Source organism: Nicotiana sylvestris, chromosome 3, assembly GCF_000393655.2.
Source record: "Nicotiana sylvestris chromosome 3, ASM39365v2, whole genome shotgun sequence".
In the NCBI taxonomy this organism is placed as follows: domain Eukaryota; kingdom Viridiplantae; phylum Streptophyta; class Magnoliopsida; order Solanales; family Solanaceae; genus Nicotiana; species Nicotiana sylvestris.
The window spans coordinates 154,618,839-154,638,846 of NC_091059.1; the positions used below are offsets into that span (position 1 = coordinate 154,618,839).

Genomic DNA, 20,008 nt, shown 5'->3' on the forward strand with positions numbered 1-20,008 from the left:
GATCAATAGTGACTTCAAACTCAACTCCACTCATTTTTCCCATTTTCTCAAAGTTTACTTTATTAGGATTGGACATTATTTTTGCCAAGTGATAAAATAAATCAGCCATCTGTTTGAAAATGAGGGTCTGTAACAGGAGTACTATGACCCATATGAGGATGTGGTCCAACTCTTGCACCCTGATTATTTCCAACTTCAGATCCACTAGTACGAGGAAAATTAAGATCAAAAAAATATTCTCCAACCCTTCTTGTAAATGAGGTTTGGCATAAGAGTTATCTGAATCCTCACGAGTGACTTCTATAGGTCTATTAGAAAAAGAGACCATAATTTAATTCTATTAAAATTTAATTCTATTAGAAAAAGAGACCACAATTTAATTCCTACACAAGGAATATCACATTGCATTAGGGACATGTACATGGTGTATATGCACAATACACGCAATGAAGCATATTAAAAAGAAACTAGTACACTAACAAGTCACAACAATAATCCTAAAATCACAAATAAGTAATTTTGAAATATCGACAAATTCTAATTTAGGACGTACAAAATAAAATATATCTTTACTATAAAGATACGGTCAATTAATAATACAAATATTACTTTAAAGATTTTTGGGTTGTTACAACACCAAACTCTAGGAATAGATAAAAATAAAATAAAAATTAAACCTACCTTCAAATGTGAGTTCTTTTTGAATCAATTTTTTTCCTCCAAAATTGTCAATTAATCTAACAGTCAAAATTATTACTTATGTATTTGATGGAAATAAAGAGTTTTCCCTCTTCACAAAATTAAACATCAACACTGCTCAAGAGATAAATATAATGACTACTTCGAAACTCGAATCGTCTTCAAACGGATTCAAAGCGGGTCAAACTGTCGGATCTGAAAACCCGACTGACTCCCCCACAGGCCCATAATATTTCATCGCAGCAAGCGAATCTCGGTGTCTGTTGAGTTTCAGAATTCAGAGAACGAAGCAGAAGAGAATGGCGTCGGTGGTGAGGGGCATTTTCAAGTCAATCAGGGAAAAGGGCATCGGAAATTTCCTCCGGGAGGTCCGCGAAGAAGGATACCTGTTAGTTCTGCCTTTTATTCACCTAACCTCATTTTGATGTTTGCAAGTTGTAATCGGTACATGGCATGTCTGATATGCATCTTTATCGATTTGATTTCCTAAACTTAATCTAAAATCGACTATTTGTGCTGATTATTTCCATTTAACTTCCCAGTGTAAGCTCAAGGTTGAGAATTAGAGGGTAAAATAAGTATAGTTCTTTTTTTAGATTTGAAATCTCTATAGTTCTATTGTTTGATTTTGTAATTTTGTTGAATATGATTTCTTTTAGATTTGCATTAACAAGAACAATAAGATGACATTGAAATAAAATAAGTAAACCTATTAAATTGTCTGAAGTCCAAACATTTTTTAATCCCGTTAAATGAGGTAACTTTCGTTAAACTGTATCCAAAAGATGCTAAAAGCCACCTCCAGGTCAATGAACCCCGAAAATGACTCGAATTTTTGCAAACAAGGCAAGATGTACACCACATATAAATGTTCGCCTCCAGTGACCGGCAACACAAAGGCTGTTTTAACCCTAAATAGCTTCCAAAAGGGTGGAGATGGCGGTGAACCATCAGAATGTGACAACCAATACCACTCTGATGATACTCCAGTCGTTATCCTTTCAACCGGATGGTACAGTGGAGGAGATAGGTGTCTTAACTATATCACCGTAAGTGCTAATGGCAAGAGTGTGAAGGCTAAAGTTCTAGATGAGTGTGACTCTACTGCGGGATGTGATGACGAATACGATTATTAGCCTCCATGCCCGAATAATGAACTGGAGGTGACTTTTAGCTCCAGTACAATGTTTAAATGGTCTGAAAAGACGATTATAAAATATGATTCTGGTAAAATGCTGTGGTGTTTTCATTCGTCAGTCATTATTGTGCATAATGACATGTGATAAAGTTATTATAGTATATTTCCAGAAAACTTCTGATTTTTATGGGAGCTTTTTTTTTTTGGTGAATACAACCAGTTTCGGATTGAGGTGCAGTTGTGATTTTAACTAGCTTAAACTTATTTAGCTCTGCCCTTTAATTGACCGAAGTAAATTGGATATTATGAGCGATTGCAGACTTCCAGTATTTTGGGGCATTAACTTTTTATGTGTTCTTGGTACCGCTCATTTCATTTAAATGCTTTTCTATCATAATATCCGGAAATTTACTTGCTTTTCGCTCCGTCACCGTTGTTACCAGTTAAAAACATTTATGTTTCTTGTTTTTATGTGGTATTCATTACTCTCAAACTCTTAGCTAACTATATCTTCCATCTTTGCATTTACCAGGAACTGTCTTACTGATGGAAATCTTTTGTAAGTACCTTTTTAGCTCTCTTTCTAATGAAGTACTTTAAAAAATTGAGCTACTTTTGGTGGGGATACCAGCCTTGAAATGATGAATGCATAATTGAATCGTTCATTTGTCAATGAGGGTAAAGAGTGTGTGTGGGGGGGTGGGTGTGTGTGTGTGTGGGGGGGGGGGGGCTTTTCATCTTTATGATATTGTTCAATACTTGTTGGAGTTTTGGCCTCGTATCGAAAAACTATTCGGTGGCCTACAGTGTTGTTTGCTGTGCTTGTTACCATCTAGACTAGAGATTATTGGTTGAGCAACTGAAAAAGCCGTTCATTCCATTTATTTGTTGTTTGGTTGCCCAAATTCTGGCTGACTTGAGCTAAAAAGATGACAGCATGGAATATGGACCATGGATTTTTCCTTTAAGATTCGTGGTTGTTGTGGAGGGATGGGCCGACGTGACCTCTTTGTTTGGCCTATTTCTTTAGCTGCTTTATAGCCCGTTTGGCCAAGCTGCAAAAATCAGCTTATTTTGAGAAGGTTTTTTTTCAAAAGTGCTTTTCTCAAAAGTACTTTTGGTGAGAAGCAGTTTGTGTTTGGCTAATTAGTTTGAAAAGCACTTCTGAGCAACAATTAGTATTTGGCCAAGCTTTAAAAAACTGCTTCTAAGTGTATTTTTCTCAAAAGTGCTTCTCAAAAAGTGCTTTTGGAGAGAAGCTACTTTTTCTGCTTCTCCAAAACTGCTTCTGCTTCTCCACAAAAGCAATTTTTTTCCTTCCAAAAGCTTGGCCAAACAATTCAATTTTTGGCCAAAAGTGCTTTTGGCCAAAAAAAAGCACTTTTGGCCAAAAAGAAGCTTGGCCAAACAGGCTATTAATAGGGTGGTTTAGCAGTTTAGATTCTCTCTCTATTGTTGCGAAGTTCTTCCATAGTACTCTTTGACATACTGGACTTTCTCCTCCTCTGGCTGTGGCTTTACCTTCTGTGGGGGTTTCCACTTAAATCTTGGTGTGGTTTAATTTAATTTTTTATGATGTTTATTGCGTTCATTTGCTTACATTATCTTTAAATTTTTCATTTTTTTGGGGGGGGGGGGCAGGGATAGGGGAGTTATTAGTAACTAATAAAACCTTAAAGTTAGATTTGTCCAGGCTTTTACGTGTATGGATAGATTAGCACTCATATGCATGAGCAGTAGCTGTGTTTTCATTTCCCCCAGCAACGTGTTATATTGAGGTGAATAGGAACTCAACGGTCAAATACTTTTACATGCACAAAACTTCTTACCTTGACGGGCAAAGAGGCATTACTGGCTCTTTTCCCTGTCTAGTCTCATAAAATTTTCGATCTTGGACCTAAAAGTCAGTATAGTCGGCGATTGAGATTGAGTATTGACTGTAGTAGAACTTAGGAAGAAAGTAAAATCAAGAAAGCGATAGCTCTACTACTTGAATACCTATAAGTTATTACCTATCTGTAGGGCAATTGCTAGATTACCATGTCAAGGCTTTTGCTAAGTCTGTATCTGTAATTGTTGCACTTAGACCAGGTGACATGCACCTAATAGGCACTATGCGTTGAGTTTTAAATTTTTAACCCTCAAAGTATGGTCAGCGATTGACTGTAGTAGAACTGAGGAAGAAAATGATGTTTTAGGATGTGAAGTGTACTTGAGTACCTAAGTTTTTACTTCGCTGAGCTGTAGGGTAATTGCAACATTGTGATGTCAAGGCTTTTGCTGATACTGTATCTGTAGTTGTTGCACGTAGACCAGGTGGCTTGCGCCTAATAGGCACAATAACATGAAGTCTTGATAGTGAATTAGACTTTTCACCGGTGAAGTCTTGTTTTTACATGGCTCTCCTACAATTGAAGATCATATGTCTCAAAGTGCGCAATGTATTATAAGAGACTTTTGTGATTAGTGAGTAAAATTTATTAATCTGTTTAGTACCAAGTAGGTACTGGATAGATACAAAAGTGTTTGATGGAATCATGGACTTCACATGCTAAATGAGACCAGGAAATACAGTATATATTCTGTTTACATCCTTTCTATGCCAAAGGTACAAATGCTGAAGACATTTAACTTTACAAAAGGTAAGGATAAAAGCTTATTCTCAAAGCACCTGTGGTTTCTCTCTATCCACACTGTCCAAGATATACATGATGGGGTATTTTTTTCATTTCTTCTTCAGCTCCTTCCTGATATTCTGTCCATTCCAACTGGTCATTGTGTCCTTCAAGTATAGGAAATTATCTACATTTAATTGGTTTTCATCACTTGTTGAAAGTTTTCTGTAGTTCTGTAGTAAGAGCGAAACAAGTGACGTGTGGGTTAGGCGCACGTCATGAGTTTGAAATCTACCGTAGAAAAAACCTGGTACTTAAGTGGAGAATGATAGATGGGCAGGCCCATTATCAATCAAGTTTCAAACTGTGTGCCTATGGGCCCTTGGGGATTTCTTGGTTATAAAAAAGATAATTCTGAAGTTCCATGGTGGCTGAACTAGATGCCCTCCTTAGTCCGTGTGGCTGAACTAGGTGCTCTCCTTAGTCCTTAGTATGTAATAATTAGACAATCGGTCCATTTCTTGGATGAAATGGTGGTGGAGTTAGAGCTGTTAATTGGTTAAAAGTTATTAGACAAGACAAATTTAAGGGGAATGACTTCATTGTAGTTATTGTCTGAGTTTTTAGTACTACTACTTCTCGTTATTCTTTATTTTTAGCTTGCTTATGTCATGATCATGTCAAGCAGGTCTACTTTTTGATTTCTCCCAGCTTCTTGTCTGGGTTGACTTCTTTGTTGAGGTTAATATTTTTAGGAAATCTGGAAAGCTAACTCTATTATGAAAGAAGTCCTACAAAGTCCTTTGGTGTTGTACGTGCAAATCTTGGAAAGTATTTTTTTCTTGTTTTCATAACCAGCAATAATAATACTCTCTTTCTCGACCTTAAATTTTCTCCGCAGATGCTAAGGTTTCAAGCCCTGAAGAAAATTTGCTTTGGTAGAAATGTGCTGTAACTTTAGATGTTCAACATAGAACAGCAAAACTCATATTCTTGTAATTGACTGAAAGTTTGAATTGGCTAGTTTCCCTCTTTGGTTTAAATGTTAATTTTTTTTTCATCTTGTTGCTTTCATGCTTTCGAAGCGGTATATTACATGCCTGTGTAAGAGTTCATTTGAAATGATTTGTTGTGTTCTTTTGTTGTTTAAAAACTAACTTTCTGAAAAGAAAAAAAGTTCATGTCTAAGACTCTGAGTAAGACAATATTTTCTCTGTGAGGTATCAGTGAGACAATATTGAGAGACCTTGCCACCTCTCTTTCTCATTAAAGTGATTCCTTAAATTTGCATCTAAGATAGTATTTGTTTTTTTGTTTTTGATAAGGAGAGGTAAGGTCTGTGTACACACTAAAGATAGTATTTGTTTTTGGTTTCTTGTTTCTTCTTTCTTGTTGGTTCAGGCAAACCAAGATCCACAACATAGGTGCAACACTTGTTGGTGTGGATAAAATTGGTAACAAATACTATGAGAGGCTAGGCGACGAGCAATATGGTTGGTACAGCTGCTTCCTGCTTTCCTATGTCTGAATCAGTTTGCCTACTTGTTGGTACATCTACTTGTTGTTATCTTGTTCAATGAGAGTGCCTGCAGAATGCATATTCAAGGTTACGGGTTCCCTTAAGTATCACTTAAAAGTTGAGGGTTGTGTCATTTGTTTTGTAATATCTTATGCTCCCCTTTTCCCTTAAGGCGATCAGAGGAAAGGCTTTATGTAGCCACATATAAGAATGGTTATATATTCCCCTTGTTCTAGGTAAAAAAGCAAAGACCTCTTGCACTTCATTCACTGAGTAGTTTTTGCCGCCTGCTTGCATTATCCACTAGCAAGAGTTGCTACTTTGTCCAGTCAATACTTCATGGTAACAGAACTTAGTGCGTTTCAAATAATCTGCTTCGGCATGTGCATTCTAGTGATCTTTCTTGGTAGAGGATGTTAAGGCTTGTTTGTTTCACCGTGTGAAATAACAGTTTTCTACCTGGTTAAACATGCTCTTATAGGCGGTTTTTGGAAGCTTGAAAATACATTTTCATATTCTAGAGATATGTTAATCTTGTTTAAGTAACTAACTGCATAACCTTAAGAGTAAAGGTTTGGAGTCTCATCGCCCTTAATCCCCATGTATATGCAGGGAATAGTTCCTCTACCCAAATTTGAGAGACCTTTGACCTCAGTGATTTGTTTATTTTGCATTTATGATTGCTTAAGTAAACATTTTTTTGTAACATGATTATACAGGAAGACACCGGTGGGTGGAGTATGCACAGAAGGATCGTTATAATGCTTCACAAGTTCCAGCAGAGTGGCATGGCTGGCTCCATTACATCACTGATCACACCGGAGATGAAGTAAGTCCTTACAACTTCTCTTTGATGCGTACCACACCATTTCAGAATTCTTATAGTACATGCCATGCAGCTGCTATTGCTGAAACCAAAGAGGTACGGACTTGAGCACAAGGAGAACTTCTCTGGTGAAGGTGATGCATACATATATCACTCCAAGGGACACGCTTTGAATCCTGGACAAAGAGACTGGACTAGGTACCAAACTTGGCAACCCGCTAAGAAGGAATAAGTTCCAATTTTTTCAAGAAAAGCAACTTCTACAGCAGCTGGAGAGTTATATGGATATTCTGCCATGCTTCGTTAATAAAAAGCCCTTGTACTGAACCTATGGTCTTGTGTGCCATCAAATTTCAAGTTGATACACTTGCTGTAAAATTTTCTTATCCTGGATATGGTGTTTAGGTGTTGAATTGGATCCTAAATGTTGTAATGCATACTTCATACCTTCACGGGTTTAAAGTATCTGATGGTTATTTATTGAAACTAATCTATTCAGTGATGTGTGATCCCATTGAAACTGAAAATGGTGGCACGTGGTGGAAGAGCCAATGGTGATTGTGGCCATGCATGCACTGAATGTTATGACTCCTTTTGTGCTGAGTAACTGCGGAGAGTTGTTTAATAACACATGTTTTAGGCTTAATACATAGTTGATCCCCTCAGCTTGTAGACAAATTCCTTCAGCACACCCCAAAACACGAGCAATTTTGTATGCACCAACTGTTTCTCCCAATCGTGCGTATTTTACACACAGAAGAAGAGCGCGAATAGTAAAAATATTGTAAAAATTTCTCTCGGCTGCTGCTCTCTCTCATCTTACTCCCTTCATCATGTACATACTAAATTGAATATACAACAGAAAAAAAGAGTGCTCAATCAGTCTAGGTTTCAGACTCTACATTTACTTTTCAATCTTGGTTTCAGACTTTAGATTTACTTACAATGATTTTCACCAATTAAATCCAAAGAAACATTTTGATTACCTTTTTCAAGTAGCCCATGGAACCGAGAGTGAATTCACATGGAACAGGGATGTTGAAGTCTTGAGAAGCATACGAGACCTTGATTGTAATTTGCAATTGTGGCATTAAACCTATCAGTACCAGTAAAAGAAGCATCATCTTCTCTCTTTTGGACAAGCATGCCGCTGGGTCTCATTACCTGCACAGCTTCGTCGCTGCTACTGCTATTAGCTACCCCATTTATTCCCAAATATAGAGAAAAAGAAAAAAAAAATTAGTTACATTCACTTTTGAGTAGTTGTGCCTTGATCCCTTCTTGTCTTGATTTAACATTATAGCACAAAGTTGCATAGATTATAAATAGTCATAAAACTTTTACCTTTCCTTCTACTTTGATGCATGACTTCCATTTTGTTTCAAAATATTTAGCAAATATGTGTGGAAATTTTTCTTCACTCAAAACTAAATCTTTTGGCTATTCTCACTTTTATTTCTACATTTGAGTATTTTTGAAATAATCAAATAATGTTAAATGCAGTTTCTTTCGGTCCAAATAATAAAAAAAGTAGTATCCAGAAGATATATTTTATTATTATTTTTATTGTTATTATTTGTTGCTGTATTTCAGTTGCATATACAATATTTTAGGTTTTTTGTAATTACATTTTTAATTCTCTTAATTAGTGAAAAAGAAGTTTTGTTAGTTGTGGACATACCAAGTTCAAAGAAAGCCCTAATGCAATGGTGAGGACAAAAGTTAATTAGTGCAAAGAGCAATGACAATTCAGGCATTGCACATAGTAGGATATAAAAAGTTGCCTTGATTCAGTTCCCACACCGGCAAAGCAACTATTGAGACACCGAAACTAGGAATATAAAAAGCCAAAGGAGAGACGCTCTAAGGCATACCTTTCTCGGCCTTTTGGCTAAGATCAAGTGTAGTATCTGTTCTTATCAGTTTAATATCTGATATGTGGGCCATCGGTCTACACGATATTAACTCAATAGACTATTAAGGTAGCTTGCTATCTGGGCTCTCGCGCGTCGCCTATGCGTTGCACTACAGCATGGGCCTGGCGCACCCCACCAAATCAGTTCAATCTTTAGGTAACTGTCGTGGCCCAATGGCCCAATATGATTGTGCATTGTTAGGCATTTACATAATTTAGCTGAGCTGGGGGACTTAGTGTGTCTTTTTAATTAGGTATGGACTTAAATAAATATTTTTGAATTTGAGATCACAAAAAGTAAGAATTATTACTTTTTGAAAATACATAAATTGGGATTTGACGGAGTTAATTGATGTTCAAAACACATAATTAAAAATATATAAATTGAAATAGAGGGAGTTAGTTGATGTTCAAAATACATATTTGTGTTAATTGCTATCGTAATTTTGGGTGTTGTTATGTGTAGTTAATTGTTGGTATGTACATTTCTTTACTGAACTAATATCTGTCAATTTGTTAATTATTGACTGTATGTTTACATTTCTTTATCGAACTAATAGCTGTCTATTTGTTATCGAATTAGAGAATTTGTCGGTTTTTAATAAAATAAAATAACAATAATAATAGGCTCCACTAGTGATTTGTTTTTTTACAAATTTTCAGGATTTAACAAAGAACTTCAAAAAAATAACAAAAATAGAGGAAGAAGTAAACAAAGAAGGAAATTATTTCTTGATGTGGTAATTATTCTATTAAATTAACCTTTATGCATTTTCTCAATTTTCTGTTAAGTTGAATAGCAACGTTGCTCTCTTATTGGCCGCTCCTTTGAAATTAGTCATCTCCCTTGTACTGCTTTCTAATTTCTATTAGATATTCTCAATTCTTTCACCTAACTTTTCCAGAATTTAAACCACTAACATAAGAAAAAGAGTAAATACAGTTAGCTTCACATACTCTAAGCTGTGAGCTTACATCTTCAAATTCGCCTTCTCTAATGGCGACAGCCAGCGATCCCGAGCAGCCGATTGTCTCATTCACTGACAAGGTCTTTTAATACTTTGTATATTTGCTGTAACATGTTTTTATCCGTTATTTGGGGAAAGCGTTGAGCATTTTTTTTTGATTGTGAATTGGTGTAGGGTGAGATTAACAACGTGCGAGAGCCACTTCTAAAAGGAGAGCACCATCCTGAGAACTACTCAATACGTTCCGCAATACTTCCGTGAGTATCTACTGATTGAATCCACTTTGTAATCTGAGCCATCAAATTTAATTTAAACATTGTAGTCACCATTTGGAAAGCACCGGTAAGGGGCGTGCTTTTAGTAGATTCTGGAATTGTTTAGTCAATTTCTTGGTAATTCAAATAATATGTATAACTTATAATATGAATTTTGGCTCAACAACAATCCTCTATTAGGGTATCTTAACTATCTATACAAAAGGGAACATTCTCTTTAAAATTTGGATTTGTTAAGTCATCCTTTGCTGTAATTCGGCATATTGTGATATTGTTGGCAAGATAGATATCGGTCTTTATTCTCAGATATGAATTAATCAGATGATCCAAATGAAAAAAAAAATCTGATGCGTTTTAAGAAGAAAAAAGAAAGAAAATTTCTGGCTTCAAAGTGTTAGCGTTGGGTTATATTCTACTGAAAATTGTACACGGCCCGACGGCCAGTTGCTAAGGTTTAGCATTCCAGAATTAGAAGGAAAAGAAAATTAGGATAGAAAAATACTTATTACTTTATTCTCTTCTGGGTCCTATGTTGATTAGCTTAGTAGAGAGACTTATTCTTTTCATCTTTTCCGTCTGAATACATTATGATAAGTTGATGAACGATTTCCAGATTTCTGTTTCCTGCTTTTGGAGGACTGCTTTATGGTTATGATATTGGAGCCACATCCTCTGCTACAATTTCCATAGAGGTATCTTCTTTCCTTTGACCTAATAAAGAGTCCCTGTGATTTGTTATAACTGAAAAAAAAAATAAAGAAGTCTAATTACCATGTTTCTAGCTCCCCTACTCCTTTTTATGTTCTCCTAGCTTACTCAGATGATGCATAGGACTGTTCATAAGAGCCTTTCTCTAGTGAGTTAGTGTAAAAGGAGAAGAGAACTGATATTGTAGGAAACAGATTGAAGTCTCAGCGTTGGTTCCAGAAAGTAGGAAAAAGACTGAACTTGACATTTTTATCTGTCTTTCCGGTTACAAGAGTGGGACCTATGTGTAGCCTTGAGGGGTCACCGAACCCCGTAAAATTCAGCAGAAATCTTGTATATGTGTATGTGTATACTTTGAAATGATTAATTTAAATCACTTGACAACCTGAACATAAAAGCATTTAAGGGGCACTGGTTGAGCAGAATACAGGTGCCCCCGTCGCGTTAAAATCCTGGTTCCACTTTTGCCGGTTACCCTGTTTCTATTTCCCAGCACATGGTAGTTTGTGATATCTTTTTAAGCTTATTTTCAATTTAGATCAGGCTTTGAACATCGTGTATCTCAAGGTCTTTGCTGATGCAAAGATGTTGATAGTCATAGAAATGCATCAACTTGAATTGCTTGTTTTTCTTCAACGACAGCTATAGATATTTTTTACAGTTTCAAGTTAATCTGGAAAAGTCATCAAATGATGCTGATGGTGATCCTTTTAAATGCACCCAACTGTTGACGGTTCATAATATTTGCTTGTCACATACGCTATTGTTATTAGTTCTGGTATATAGAAGTTATGGCTTCTAATTGGTCACCTTGGATATATTCTGCAGTTGGCTCATTAATTAAAAAAAACAGCTTTTAACATGTTAATGTTGCTTATATTCTGCAGTCAGCTACATTTAGTGGAATTTCTTGGTATGACTTGTCTTCGGTGCAACTTGGTCTCGTTGTAAGTCTTCCCTTTTCTTGTAAATCATATGTGCCTTCTTCTGTCAGAGCTTCGGAAAGATCTTATGTTTGCTGATTGTCACAGACTAGTGGCTCACTGTATGGTGCTTTAATTGGCTCAGCCGTTGCTTTCAAAATTGCTGACTGGCTTGGTTAGTTTTTCTATTGATCACAATTGGTGTCACATTTCAAATTGTGACTGAAACTACTTAATTAATTTGCAGGGAGAAGAAGGGAGTTGATTGTGTCTGCTTTGTTCTATTTTGTTGGAGCTCTGGTAACAGCATTTGCTCCTGTCTATGTTATTATGGTAATTGGGCGCCTGCTGTATGGTGTAGGAATTGGACTGGTAAGATACTGCAACGTCTTTAACCTTCTTTTTCCATTTTATTTTTTCTACCAGGGGTCTTCATATTTTCACCTTTGAATTGAGATGGTGCATTCTCAGGCACGTGAGTCCTTCCACTTGTTTATATCTCCTTTAAAAGTTGTCTACTGTTTACCATTTTCTTTATTCTCTGAGGTGTCTTTCTACTTTCCCTGAACTCTACCTGGTGCTTTCACATACATGAACCTCTCCCTTCTATTGTTCTTCTTTATGAGTTGTCTCCTGATTATACTCCTGAACACAGAAATGCACTCTTTTATCTTCCTTTCTTCCTGTTTGATTTGGCGAGGCAACAATTACAGTAGGCCATCAAGGTCAAGTCAAGAATTAAGGAGTAGTAACCGGAAAAGTATTTCGGGAATCTACTTCTTTTTAAAGACCCAACTTGCAAACTGATTGCTCCATTTTCTCCTTCTGTTCCATGGTAGGCAATGCATGCTGCTCCCATGTACATTGCTGAAACGGCTCCAAGCCAGATACGAGGACAGCTGATTTCTCTTAAGGAGTTCTTCATAGTTTTTGGGATGCTAGTAAGTACTACATACTTGACTGAAAATTCTGGTTGGTCTATACGGCCATTAATGTAGAGGAAGTTGCACTTTGGATCTATAAGTATATTTCATGGTATTATTATTTGTTGTACTGGGCTCTTTTCAAGTGTGGAAAGCTGTCATTTGTAGGTTGGATATACAGTTGGAAGCCTTCTGGTAGAAACTGTTGCTGGTTGGCGATATATGTATGGAGTTAGTGCCCCTTTAGCAGTTATTATGGGAATTGGAATGTGGTGGCTTCCTTCGTCGCCCAGGTGGATTCTTCTATGTGCTATACAGGGGAAGGGTGAGTTGCAGGGTTTAAGAGAGAAGGCCATATGTTGCTTGTGCCAGCTTAGGGGAGCAGCAATTGGTGATTCAGCACCTCGTCAAGTAGATGACATTCTGTCCGAGCTTTCGCAGCTAAGCGAAGAAAAAGAGGCTACAATAGGTGAAATGTTGCAAGGAAAATGCTTGAAAGCCCTAACAATTGGTGCTGGACTAATCTTGTTTCAACAGGTAACTATATAACTAATAGCTTCATTACCATTCCACTAACAATGATCTAACTGTGTGCTCACATCTTTTGCTTTCCACTTGGCAGATAACTGGGCAACCAAGTGTCTTGTATTATGCTGCAAAAATTTTTCAGGTACACTTGCGAAATAGGTGAAGGTTGCTAAATGCTAATGCTGTTCTTATATCACTTTCTCTTTTTCGCGCCATTCTAACTTATCATACAATGACAGGATGCTGGATTTTCTGCAGCAGCTGATGCTACAAGAGCTTCGGTTTTCCTTGCGCTGTTGAAGGTGGTTTCTTGAGGGAGATCGTTTTCTTTCTCTTTCTCTTTTAACCTTGTTCTTACCTGGAAAAGAATGAAAAAAACAAGATGTCCACTCAGGTGGTAAAGGACACTGTTTTAAGTAATACGTATTATTTTTGGTAATGTCAATTTGCAACTTCCTGTGGTGTTAAGTGGATAAAATACTTGCATTCGAGGTTTGTTCAGAACATCTTTGCAAAGTTGATGCAGCAACACTCATTGATGTAGAAATAATGATAATAGTCGTACTAGTCTAGCTTTTCCTTTTGGCTTGCTTCCTCTGTGGCTCTGTGCTAGTTATCCTGTTTGCTTTTATGGGATATTGCTGCTAGTTTCAGTTAACTTTTGCTACAGCATTAGAATGACCCTACGGTTCCTTTTTTCTCACCATGTTCAGCTCATTATGACTGGAGTAGCAGTTGTAGTTGTTGATAAGCTTGGGAGGAGGCCTCTGCTTCTTGGAGGTGTGTCTGGGATTGTAAGTGCTACACCCTCTGTTTCATTTTATATGTTTGACTGGACAACTGAGTGTTAGATGTTAATTTGACTTGTGTATAGAGGTAGTAAAAAGTATTAAATTAATGGTATCTGGTTTGAAAAACATTACTATATATTTAAATGTATTGGAATTCTAGAGAGTAGTGAAACTCTGTATTAAATGATATTTGAAGGAGAGTCTTGGCGTAACTGGTAAAGTTGTTGCCATGTGATCAGGAGGTCACGGGTTTGAGCCGTGGAAACAACCTCTTGAAGAAATGCAGGGTAAGGTTGCGTACAATAGACCCTTGTGGTACGGCCCTTCCCCGGACCCCGCGCATAGCAGGAGCTTAGTGCACCGGGCTGCGCTTCGCTTTGATATTATTAATGGAATGTTGTCAAACATTCAGGACCGTGTCAAAATGAGAAGTGTCATGTAAATTGAAATGGAGTGAGTATTAATTATATTAGTTTATGATTTCGTGGATTTGACAGGTTTAACCTAAGATAACTTACTTCCAAAGAAGCAACTTCACAACAATCAATGTTAATTTTACTGAAGCTCCCACAAATCATGTATTCTCTGCAGGCAATATCACTTTTCCTCTTGGGATCATATTACACTTACCTGGGTAATGTACCAGCCGTGGCTGTTACTGCCCTGCTACTGTATGTTGGCTGTTACCAGGTAATTCAAGCTTTATTTCTTTCAATATTTGTGCCTGAAAGTGCTACAATAGATTTGTTTGAGTGAGTCCAACTTTTGGCTATACAGTGCGAATGACATCATGATTTTTTACACATTTTATTAGCTGCAGTAACTGTAGATTTGTGTTATCTTTTGAAGAGTAAGCAACAACCTTTGCTCATCTTTAACCCCGCTGGTATAATGAAAATTATTTCTTTGGACATTGTGAATGTCCGCTACTTTAAAAATTCAGTGGACCGTGAAAATAGTCAAATCTTATTGGTAACTGGGATTGAAACGGTTTGTTGGGAGAAGCTTCTTCTTTTAATTGATCTTATACTAGCAGAGCTTATGAAAAGGAAAAAGGTAGGAGATCCTTTTGACTGTTACACACCATCGTTTCACAGATCTTGAAATTAGGTCATAGATCAGTAGAAGAAAAAGCATCTGAAAATTATTCACTGGGGTACTAGAAAGTAATTTTTAATCCAGCATTGGCTTACCTAAGAATTATGTTATAGGAATAAAAGAAGGAAAGTTGGGGCTTTGTTGAGTATGTTTCCATGAGTTCGTGCCAAAATCATAGTCTCCCTCGAATCTTTCTCTCGCTAGTCTTTTGTGTATCAATTGAAGTTCTGACAAATCTTTTCTATTATTAATCTGCTATGTATATGTCCATGTCCAAAAAGTGAAGAACATTTGGACGAAGGGTCTGTAAGACTTCTTGCATTCTTTTCTGAGGTACTAATTTGCAAGAGGTTGAAAATCTAAAATAGTAGTACTTCCTGGATTGTTCCCAAAAGAAGTGAAGTCTTGGACATACTTTTTGAGAGAAGAAACAAATAAAAAGGAAAAATGAAAGAGTTTACTATGGTGTATTGCCAGTTCCAAGATAACATCAGCAGTTATTTCTGTGATTTTCTGTGTTTTTTAGGTTTTAGGAATTTTTTGTAAAATATTATAGCCTATGGTTTTCTAAACGACCCTCTTGCCTTTTTTCATTTCTTCTTTTGTCTTAATTATAACATTCCTTGAGCCACCAAAAAAAATAAAAAATTCTACGACATCTCTATCCAGCTTCTTTTGTTTTTTGAGCTAGACCAAGTATTGCTCTGACATTTTGAAGTCATCTTTTGCAGTTATCATTTGGTCCAATTGGTTGGTTGATGATCTCAGAGATCTTTCCCTTGCGCGTTAGAGGTCGAGGGTTGAGTATTTCAGTTCTTGTGAATTTTGGTGCAAATGCACTAGTGGCATTTGCTTTTTCTCCTCTTCAGGTACCGAAAACTCTTTAATTTTCTAAATGGTTATTTTTGCTAAATGGTCTGTTATAGAATTCCCTTAAAAGCAACGTGAGGCATGCTATTGTCAATTCGTTCGAGGATTTTTTTTAATTATTATTTTAAGCCTAATCTTGATAAGATAAGAGATGAAAAGGATAGAGGGTGTTAAGGAATATAGCATATGACTTTCCAAGAGTACCAATTTCAAATATCTGGTTTTACCCTCTATCCGGGAAGAAAAGGATAGAGGGTGAAACCAGAGGCTTGAAATTAGTACTCTTGGAAAGTCGTATGCTGTATTCCTTTATCATACAGAATTAATAGTATCCATTTAAGATGCAATTAAGGCGTCTCTTTTGCCTGTCATGCATAGGATTAAAATATTTTGTTTTATCCTGGAATATCTTCAAGCTTATTATGTATTTGAATGTGCAGATATTGTACACCCTCTAGTTCTAACAGATTGTATTCTAAATAGTTAAGTTAATGATTTGACAATAGTGGGTCTATTAGGTGCTAATTCTGGTACTATCTCATGGTCAGAGTACATCTTCTTCTGCTGATTAGAATCTGTGTTAGTGGTTGAGCTTTCGGACTTCACTTGTCTTTTTTATTTTGGAAATTCTCTCAAAAGAACACATAAATTGAGTAGCGATTACAATATATTAATCAATCATACGTTAATCCAGAACTAATAGGGGTAGGTTACATGAATCTATTTTGGGGGCACATTTCAATTCAATAGTCAATACTGAATCAGGTTCTTCAATCTCTAAAAATTTACTAAATGGGGTTCTTAAAACTAGTTAAGCTCTAACTCTTACATTTGTCCCTGCACTAACTTACAAGTCTAATACGACTCCTGACAAACACCATAAGTGATTAAATGTACGAGTCCATCATGATACCGGATAAGATTAAGATTTTAGTAACAGTAACCGGATCGTGTGCATCAGAATTAATATTAAGCAGAGGATTATTTTTCTTTGTTAGATTGAAGATGTATGAGGGACCAATAGAAGAACATAGTTAGCACCTTAAGGAATCATGGTTTATGATTGTTAAAGGATAAAAACCGTAGGGTATCCCCTACGCAAGTATAATTGCACTAGATAGTTTGGTCTAGCACCCAAATTCTTTATTGCTTGGAGACAACATAATTCCCACTGGTGAGTTTATATCATCTAGAAGTGGTGATGTAATTTGTTCAAACAAGTTTAAGTCATCTAGCTGTCCATCTTAAGTTGACAAGGTACTGGTGGATTGAGTATTCAAGGCTATTCTACCCTTGTTCCATCATATGTTTCTTTTAAGTCTGGCATTATTTGGCCTTTGAAATGGATGTCATTTAAAAAAATCAACTACGAGCCAGTAACAAATAGGTCTTTGAGAAACTATATTTTTTGTTACTCCTAATTGCAGGTCTTACTGGGGGCGGGAACTGTTTTCTTTATCTTTGGTGGCATAGCTGTTTTATCTCTTCTGTTCATCTTCTTCATCATACCAGAGACAAAAGGGCTTACTTTGGAAGAGATTGAGGCCAAATATCTCTAGAACAGATCGGACTAGTTCATTTCCGTACTTGAATTTGTCTCCTTGTCACAGTACCCGGGGCAATCAAGTTGTTTGTAAATGCTCCTACACCAGTATACGAAATGGAGGGCTTGTGATTAGCCTAGTTGTGTATTACATCATAAATGTATTATTGTCATTAATAATGGGTCACTATTTTGTACAAAAAGAGAAATATGGCAAGAATATTGTTCTAATGTGTTGTTTATCTTGATCCCCACTTTGGACATTCTTTCAGCATAAGTATATTCTCGAATGTTTCGGTGTACTTTTCTCTATTGCCGTTGTCGTATCTACCATTCATAAGATGTTATATCTTGAATATTTTGGATTGGTGAATTTTTCATTTTAAAAAGAGATCATAATAACTTAAGGAACTAAACTAAAATGGTCAAAAAAACGCAGAGGCTATTATTTGCTTTTAGCTGCGGGAAATATTGTTTCGACCAAACCATATGCAATAGGGAGTGCCATGATGATTAATGACAGAAGTCTTTCTGTATTAAAAAGCATTTATCATTTTTGTTAATAGAAATTTAATTCGATCACAGATTACGTTTAAGTTTTACCTAAATTTAATACCCAAAAGCTATAAAATACAGAAGTTTAAGAGCCCGTTTGGATTAGCTGATATAATGTAGCTGATAAACATTAGGTGCTGATACTTATTTAATAAATAAGCAGTTACGTGTTTGGATACAAGTGCTGAAATTGATAATAAGTTGCTGCAGTATTTGATAAAAGAAAGTGTTGATAAGATTAAAATGATTTAAATAACCTTATAATTGTTTACACTTATAAGGGCGTAATTTCTTCAAAATTTTAGATTCCAGATCGATTCAAATACAAAATATTCTATTTGTCATTTTATTTTAAATACAACTATGCTTAGATAAATAATTTTTATGATAAATATAATTTATTTTATGATAAGCATATAATTATAAGTTATAATAATTAATAAAGTGACAAAAATTTCTCAGTAAAAAATAAACCTAAATAGGCCACAACACTTAGAAAGCAATACACCAAAAATTTTGATATGTCCTCATTTATTACATACAGTTCAAAGATTAATGCACATACACATAGATACAAATATGCAAAGTAATAGAGAATTTTTTTATCTTAACTAGTCAATAAGAATTCAAGACTTGAAGAGGAGGGAAGTGGGATTAGGTTGAAACAATACTTGAGGCCGTGAGTGTTGATGTAAGAGTTTTTTTTTTTTCAAAAAAAAAATATTTTAAGGATAAAATGGTAAAGATTTTGGTCAAACTTAAAGTGCTTATAAGCTAAAAATTTCATAGATGGGGGTGACCAGCTTATGACTTTTGGCTTATTTTGACTTATAAACACTGTTAACTTTATCAAACGCGTAGATAAGTCGAAAAGTGCTTATAAGCTAGACCAACTTATAAGCTTAGCCAAACATCACCAATCGAAAATCACTATTCATTACTCCCTTCGTTTCAATTTATGTGAACCTGTTTGACTGGGCACTGAGTTTAATAAAAAATGAAGACTTTTGGAATTTGTGGTCCTAAACAAGTCAAAAAGGGTCCCAGAGTATTTGTGTGGTTATAAAAACTTCTCATTAACGGTAAAATTATAAGTTTAAGCTAAATTGTTTCCAAATTTAGAAAGGGATCATTCTTTTTGGAACAACCCAAAAAGAAAATAGATTCACCTAAACTGGAACGCAAGGAGTATATTATTGTGAAAATCTCACTTTATAACTATTAAGCCCAAACTATTTACCCTGCCTACCCAGTCGGCCCAATTTATTTACCCGGCCCCCATATTTCACGCGACCCAATCTACCCATCTCTCCTTATCTTCGATCCAGCCCACCTATTTCACCCGGCACAAGCTTCCCACGCTTTTCTTCGTTCTTTAACAGTTAACAAGTAGACTAGAGTACAGTTTCCAAATCTCCATAGCTAACCGATGAGAACGCAAAATTCACCCACATTCGAGTTTTTAATTTTTTTTTCCGATTCCGTTCTATCTCTTCGTCTAGTACCTATTTTTGGGTGACATTTTTGCTTTGGGTGAAATTTTTGCTTCTGAAAGTACATTTTAGTGAAAGTGGGTTTTCAAAATCATAGGATTTTTGTGTTTTCCTTTGTACTTTTGTGAATCAATGTCTATGGGTTGTTGTTTTCTCTATGGGTCGGAAGCATTGTGCGCGTAGATGGTGGCGTCGTGGACAATATCATTCTTCAACACAAGTAGCTGCTGAATTTGTTGCCTCAGCCATGTCTGTTCCTAGTTTTTCCTTATTTTCTGATTCTCAGTCTCTATTTAGTCGTAACCCTAGCAGTAGTCATGTTGAAAACACAACTGAAAATGTAGAATTAGAGGGTGGAAAAGGCAATAATATTAATGTTTCGTCAGTCGATGAAACTCCCTACCTGTCATTACCCGACATAAATTCTGAACCAGTCATAGGAGGTGTTCCTGTGACTGATAAAGGAAAAGGTAAAGTTGTTGAGGATTCTGAGTTAGGGGGAAGCCGACGTGAATCCGTGCCTAAAATAGAGACTCAACCAGTAGATGTTGATTGTAGCGATGATTCTCAGTTAAAGAAGAAAAAAATTGGTATCGCACCCAAGAAGGTAATTTTCTTACA

At 36.0% G+C, this 20,008-nt stretch overlaps 2 protein-coding genes and 1 pseudogene across 5 annotated transcripts; all 3 read left to right on the plus strand.

Annotated features, from left to right (window-relative positions):
* The first annotated feature begins 794 nt into the window (after nucleotides 1-794).
* LOC104226885 (probable NADH dehydrogenase [ubiquinone] 1 alpha subcomplex subunit 12) lies at nucleotides 795-7,299 on the plus strand. Its single transcript, XM_009778982.2, has 5 exons — nucleotides 795-1,087; nucleotides 2,370-2,396; nucleotides 5,854-5,945; nucleotides 6,691-6,800; nucleotides 6,871-7,299. Exons 1-5 carry the CDS (start codon nucleotides 999-1,001, stop codon nucleotides 7,027-7,029), a joined length of 477 nt encoding a protein of 158 aa, XP_009777284.1. The 5' UTR covers nucleotides 795-998; the 3' UTR covers nucleotides 7,030-7,299.
* A 1,368-nt stretch (nucleotides 7,300-8,667) lies between these two features.
* On the plus strand, nucleotides 8,668-8,849 carry LOC138888873 (U2 spliceosomal RNA; annotated as a pseudogene).
* Nucleotides 8,674-17,641, plus strand: LOC104226884 (D-xylose-proton symporter-like 2). Of its 4 annotated transcripts, XM_009778978.2 has the most exons (16): nucleotides 8,674-8,869; nucleotides 9,376-9,452; nucleotides 9,656-9,760; nucleotides 9,855-9,937; nucleotides 10,569-10,647; nucleotides 11,551-11,610; nucleotides 11,695-11,761; nucleotides 11,834-11,958; nucleotides 12,426-12,527; nucleotides 12,678-13,046; nucleotides 13,132-13,179; nucleotides 13,277-13,339; nucleotides 13,751-13,831; nucleotides 14,420-14,518; nucleotides 15,658-15,795; nucleotides 17,224-17,641. In XM_009778978.2, the coding sequence occupies exons 1-16, from the start codon at nucleotides 8,830-8,832 to the stop codon at nucleotides 17,353-17,355; spliced, it is 1,668 nt and encodes a 555-aa protein (XP_009777280.1). In that variant the 5' UTR covers nucleotides 8,674-8,829; the 3' UTR covers nucleotides 17,356-17,641. The 4 variants fall into 4 exon arrangements, with proteins under 4 accessions (XP_009777280.1, XP_009777282.1, XP_009777283.1 ...); XM_009778980.2 differs by lacking the exon at nucleotides 9,376-9,452 and having other exon boundaries at nucleotides 9,618-9,760; XM_009778981.2 differs by lacking the exon at nucleotides 9,376-9,452.
* The last annotated feature ends 2,367 nt before the right edge of the window (nucleotides 17,642-20,008 follow it).